At 61.3% G+C, this 5,630-nt stretch overlaps 1 protein-coding gene across 1 annotated transcript; it reads left to right on the top strand.

Moving 5' to 3' along the window:
• Positions 1-282: 282 nt before the first annotated feature.
• Positions 283-4,758, top strand: LOC114635235 (serine/threonine-protein kinase LMTK3; the record flags this gene model as incomplete). The annotated part of the gene is made up of 6 exons (XM_028783919.1): positions 283-372; positions 709-857; positions 1,535-1,619; positions 1,701-1,822; positions 1,898-2,047; positions 2,321-4,758. Coding segments are annotated over exons 1-6 (2,962 nt in total), but the record flags the coding sequence as incomplete, so codon positions are not given.
• Between the last annotated feature and the right edge of the window lie 872 nt (positions 4,759-5,630).

Genomic DNA, 5,630 nt, shown 5'->3' with positions numbered 1-5,630 from the left:
AGGGAGGAGAGGGAGAGGGGAGTGTCGCCTATAGAGTAGGGCTGTAAGTACAAAGGCCCAGAGCAGAGCCTGGGGAAAGTGGAGTCTGGCCAGTGAGTAGCTGGAATACCAGCGAGCGCTTCAGGGGGCCACTGGGGAGGCATAGAGCGCTATGAACATGTCAGTGGGAGGTCAGGGACAATCTGAAGGGGAGATATCATACCCAGGTCAGGTCTACATGCCTGGGAAAGGGTTTGGCAAGGCCAGGTTCTGTATGGTAGCTGCTCCTTTCCTGCCCCTTAAAGGAGCCTGCAGCATCCCAACGTCCTCCAGTGCCTGGGCGTCTGTGTGGAGACCTTGCCCTTCCTGTTGATCATGGAGTTCTGCCAGCTGGTGAGGGGGCTGGGGAAGGGGAGGGGCTGCTGGGAGCTGGAAGTCAGCTTTGGCATTGGGACTCCAGGGTCTCAGATTCCTGTAGTCACCTGTCTGACTATCTTAGCACTCCTTTTTTTCTTTTAATATTTTTGGTTCTGGGGGTTGAATCCCGGGCATCATGCATATATGGTAAGCATCTGACCCAACTAAGCTATATATCCAGGCTGTGCTAACTAGCAAGTGAAGCAGCAGGGGGAACTGAGGCGTGGAGGGGCTGGCTACCTAATGTGGGGTAGGGAATACTTCAGATGTGCTCACTTCAGATTGTGCTGAACTGCCTTGTCTCCCTCCCAGGGAGACCTGAAGAGATACCTTCGGGCCCAGCGGCCACCTGAAGGCATGTCCCCTGAACTTCCCCCTCGAGACCTTCGGACACTGCAGAGGATGGGCCTAGAGATTGCCCGAGGACTGGCGCACCTGCACTCCCACAACTATGTGCACAGGTGAGCTAGGTGCACCCACAGTAGGGGACACAAGGAAGAACTGAGCAAGCAAGCACTCTAAAGTGGTAGGCACCCTGAAGTTCTGAAGGAAAGGAAGGGGAGGAATCAGGAGACGGGGAGAAGTAGGACAGAAGAGCTGAGAGAAGAGGAAACCTGGTGCGGTGGCTCTGGCCTATAATCCCAGCACTGGAAGATCCCAGCAGGGTTGAGGACAGCTAAGGCTGCACAGTGAGACCCTGAGAGGAGGGGGAGAGGAGGGGGAGGAGTCACAAGAGGAGGAGTCGGGAGGGAAAGGAAAGAACTTTGAAAGAAAGGGAGGAGTCAGGAGAGGGAAGAGATTGGAGGGGGTTGGAGGTAGCAGTGGAAGAGGGAGGGAAGACTAGGGTGTCAGTAAAGAAGGTGGAGGAGTGAGGAGAGAAAGGATTCTAGTGGAGAAGAGCGGGATACAGGGGAGAAGGAGCCAAGACAAGAGCAGCCAGAGGGAGATGAGGGGTCAGGAGAGGAAGGACTCAGAAGAGGAGGAGGAACATGGCAGGTGGGGGGGGGGGGATGGAGGTGGGGGAGGACCGGGTCAGGAGAGGAGGCACAAGATGTACTTAGTTGTGAAAGGGAAGGAGATCCCTCATACCGTGGGCAGGGCTTTCTCCTCACTCTGCCTCCCCCATCCCTATCCGCAGCGATCTGGCGCTGCGCAACTGCCTGCTAACTTCAGACCTGACTGTGCGTATTGGAGACTATGGGCTGGCGCATAGCAACTACAAGGTGGGCAGTGCGTGTGCATGTGTCTATGCGTGTGGATCAGTGTGTGTCTCCTGCTGACCTGCTGACCCCGCCCACCCCTAGGAAGACTACTACCTGACACCCGAGCGCCTGTGGGTGCCGCTGCGCTGGGCAGCGCCCGAGCTGCTGGGCGAGCTGCACGGCAGCTTTGTGCTGGTGGATCAAAGCCGTGAGAGTAACGTCTGGTGAGGCCACAGTTGGCGCCCGGGGGGTGGGGGCTCCACTTCTCTCTGACCTCTGACTTCTGACCTCCCACACAGGTCCCTGGGGGTGACACTCTGGGAGCTTTTCGAGTTCGGGGCGCAGCCCTATCGTCACCTATCGGACGAGGAGGTCCTGGCCTTTGTTGTCCGCCAGCAACACGTCAAGCTGGCCCGACCCAGGCTTAAGCTGCCCTACGCTGACTATTGGTGAGTCACCTGACTCCCAGACTTTCTATCCCAGCCCCTGAGCATCTGTCAATCCATCTTTCCCCATGACCTGATGCCTGAAGTGGGCAAACTGAGGCAGGGGAGTGGCACATTGAAACTGCTTCACTCCCTCTCCTCCCTGAGGCCAACCCTGCCCCTCTGTTTTTCTCTGACTCCCTCTGCCTCAGGTCTTGGTCTTTGGCTATCTCTCTCTATTGACCTCTGTCCCTCTCCTCTGGAGTTCTTCTCTATTATTCCCTCACTTGTCCCCAGGTATGACATCCTGCAGTCTTGCTGGCGGCCGCCAGCCCAGCGCCCCTCAGCCTCTGATCTGCAGCTGCAGCTCACTTACCTGCTGTCTGAGCGGCCCCCAAGACCCCCTCCTCCACCACCTCCTCCCCGAGATGGGCCCTTCCCCTGGCCCTGGCCCCCGTCACATAGTGCACCACGTCCGGGAACCCTGTCCTCGCAGTTCCCCCTTCTGGATGGCTTCCCCGGGGCTGACCCAGATGATGTACTCACAGTCACTGAGAGCAGCCGTGGCCTCAATCTTGAGTGCCTGTGGGAGAAGGCCCGCCGTGGGGCAGGCCGGGGTGGCGGTGCACCTCCCTGGCAGCCCGCTTCTGCGCCTCCAGCGCCCCACACCAATCCATCCAATCCCTTCTATGACGCGCTGTCCACTCCCAGCGTGCTGCCGGTCATCAGCGCACGCAGTCCCTCGGTGAGCAGCGAGTACTATATCCGCCTGGAGGAGCACGGTTCTCCACCAGAACCCCTCTTCCCCAACGACTGGGACCCGCTGGACCCAGGAGTGCCCGGTCCCCAGGCCCCCCAGGCTCCCTCCGAGGTCCCTCAGCTGGTGTCCGAGACCTGGGCCTCCCCTCTCTTCCCTGCACCCCGACCCTTCCCGGCCCAGTCCTCGGGATCAGGTGGTTTCCTGCTGAGTGGCTGGGACCCCGAGGGCCGGGGCGCAGGAGAGACCCTGGCAGGAGATCCTGCCGAGGTGCTTGGGGAACAGGGTACCGCACCCTGGGCGGAAGAGGAGGAGGAAGAGAGCTCCCCAGGCGAGGACAGCAGCAGCCTTGGAGGGGGACCCAGCCGCCGGGGACCCCTACCCTGTCCCCTGTGCAGCCGCGAGGGTCCCTGCTCCTGCCTGCCATTGGAGCGGGGGGACGCTGTTGCCGGCTGGGGGGGTCACCCTGCCCTTGGTTGTCCCCACCCCCCAGAGGACGACTCTTCTCTGCGTGCAGAGCGGGGCTCCCTGGCCGACCTGCCTCTGGTCCCCCCTACCTCAGCCCCTCTCGAGTTTCTGGACCCCCTCATGGGGGCCGCAGCGCCCCAGTACCCCGGGCGGGGGCCACCTCCCGCTCCCCCCCCTCCACCCCCCCCTCCCCGGGCTTCCACGGAACCGGCCGCGTCCCCCGACCCCCCGTCGGCCCTGGCCAGTCCAGGCTCAGGCCTGTCGTCGCCGGGCCCCAAGCCGGGGGACAGCGGCTACGAGACCGAGACCCCTTTTTCCCCCGAGGGAGCCTTCCCAGGTGGGGGGGCGGCCGAGGAGGAAGGGGTCCCTCGGCCACGGGCTCCCCCCGAGCCACCCGACCCAGGAGCGCCCCGGCCACCCCCAGACCCGGGTCCCCTCCCACTCCCAGGGTCCCAGGAGAAGCCAACCTTTGTAGTTCAGGTGAGCACCGAGCAGCTGCTGATGTCCCTACGGGAGGATGTGACAAAGAACCTCCTAGGGGACAAGGGGTCGACACCCGGGGAGACAGGACCCAGGAAGGCGGGGAGAAGCCCCGAGAACAGAGAGAAGGGCCCAGGCCCGAACAGGGACCTGACATCCCTGGTCAGCAGGAAGAAAGTCCCCAGCAGGAGCCTTCCGGTGAACGGGGTGACAGTGTTGGAGAACGGGAAGCCAGAAGCCCCGGACGTGAAGGAGAAGGTGGCGGAGAATGGCCTGGAATCTCCGGAGAGAGGAGAGAGAGCCCTGGTGAATGGGGAGCCGATGTCCCCAGAGGCCGAGGAGAAGGTGCTGGCGAATGGGGTTCTGATGTCCCCAAAGAGCGAGGAGAAGGTGGCAGAGAATGGGGTCCTGAGGCTGCCCAGGAACACGGAGAGGCCGCCAGAGACTGGACCTCGGAGAGTCCCAGGGCCCTGGGAGAAGACACCCGAGACTGGGGGTCTAGCTCCCGAGACCCTGCTGGATCGAGCCCCTGCGCCCTGCGAGGCAGCCTTGCCCCAGAACGGCTTGGAGATGGCCCCTGGCCAGCTTGGCCCAGCCCCCAAGAGCGGGAACCCGGACCCCGGGACCGAGTGGAGAGTCCACGAGAGTGGGGGGGCACCGAGAGCCCCCGGGGCTGGGAAGCTGGACCTCGGGAGTGGGGGCCGAGTCCCGGGGGGCGCGGGGACGGTCCCCGCCGGCGGCCCCGCAAACGCCGTGGACGCAAAGGCCGGATGGGTAGACAACTCGAGACCACTGCCACCTCCGCCACAGCCACTGGGGGCCCAGCAGAGGAGGCCGGAGCCAGTGCCCCTGAAGGCCAGACTGGAGGTGGCCCCAGAGGAAGAGCCAGGGGTCCCAGACAACAGGCTCGGCGGAGACATGGCCCCCAACGTAGACGAGGACCCCCCCAAGCTGGAGAGGAAGGGCCCCGAGATGCCACGCTTGTTCTTGGACTTGGGACCCCCTCAGGGGAACAGCGAGCAGATCAAAGGTGAGGAGGTCGGGAAGGAAAACTGGAGAGGCTGGCACTGTGAATGCTTACCCAGGGCTTTGGCTGTGTCTCCATCTGCAGTCCTAAGAAAAGGTCTTTATTGCTCTGGGCCTCAGTTTCTTCCACCTGCCAAGAATGGACAGGGAAGGCCCATAGGTGGCTGTGAGGGACAGGCCTTGACAAAGCCCTAAGTTACGGCCAAATTGTCACCATTGAGCTCTGGGATATAATGGAGACCCGTGTTTGTTGTTTAAGCTTGTATAGATGGGGTCTCCAAGTACCCAGAAATGGGGAGGGCTGGGAAAGCAGGCAGGGAAAGCCCCGTGCTAGGAACAGCCACTCCCAGGGAAGGCCTCAGGTGCTGTTTGTTGCATTGGCTGCTTTTTTTAAAAATGGTGTTCTGGATGTTTGAATGGTTGTAGCCAGCTCAGAGGTCTGGTGCTGCCGATCAGGGCCATGTGAGGGCTCTAATAAGCTGAGAGTAACAGAGTGTGCCACGTGTCTCTAAGACAGCACTTGGGAGAGTGAAGCAGAAAGATAGCTGTGACTTGAAGGTCAGCCTGGGCTACATATTAAGTTCCAGGCCAGTCAAAGATACATCGTGAGTCCCAGTCTCAGACAAAACAGACGGGCTGGGGAGATGGTTCAGTAGGTAAACCTTGCAAATGTGAGGACGTGATGCTAAAGCCACACAGAGCCAGCAGTGGTGAGGAGCTTGGAATTCTGGTGCTGGAGAGTGGAGGCAGGAGGATGCCTGAAGCTGACTGCTCAGCTACTCAAGGCCAGTGATGGTGGATAGTGGATGGTGGATAGTGGATGGTGGATGGTGGATGGATGGTGGATGGATGGTGGATGGATGGTGGATGGATGGT

This window comes from Grammomys surdaster, unplaced genomic scaffold (assembly GCF_004785775.1).
Source record: "Grammomys surdaster isolate TR1022 unplaced genomic scaffold, NIH_TR_1.0 69968, whole genome shotgun sequence".
In the NCBI taxonomy this organism is placed as follows: Eukaryota; Metazoa; Chordata; class Mammalia; order Rodentia; family Muridae; genus Grammomys; species Grammomys surdaster.
The sequence above is the reverse complement of the archived record's forward strand: the minus strand, read 5'-3'. Positions and strand labels throughout refer to the sequence as shown.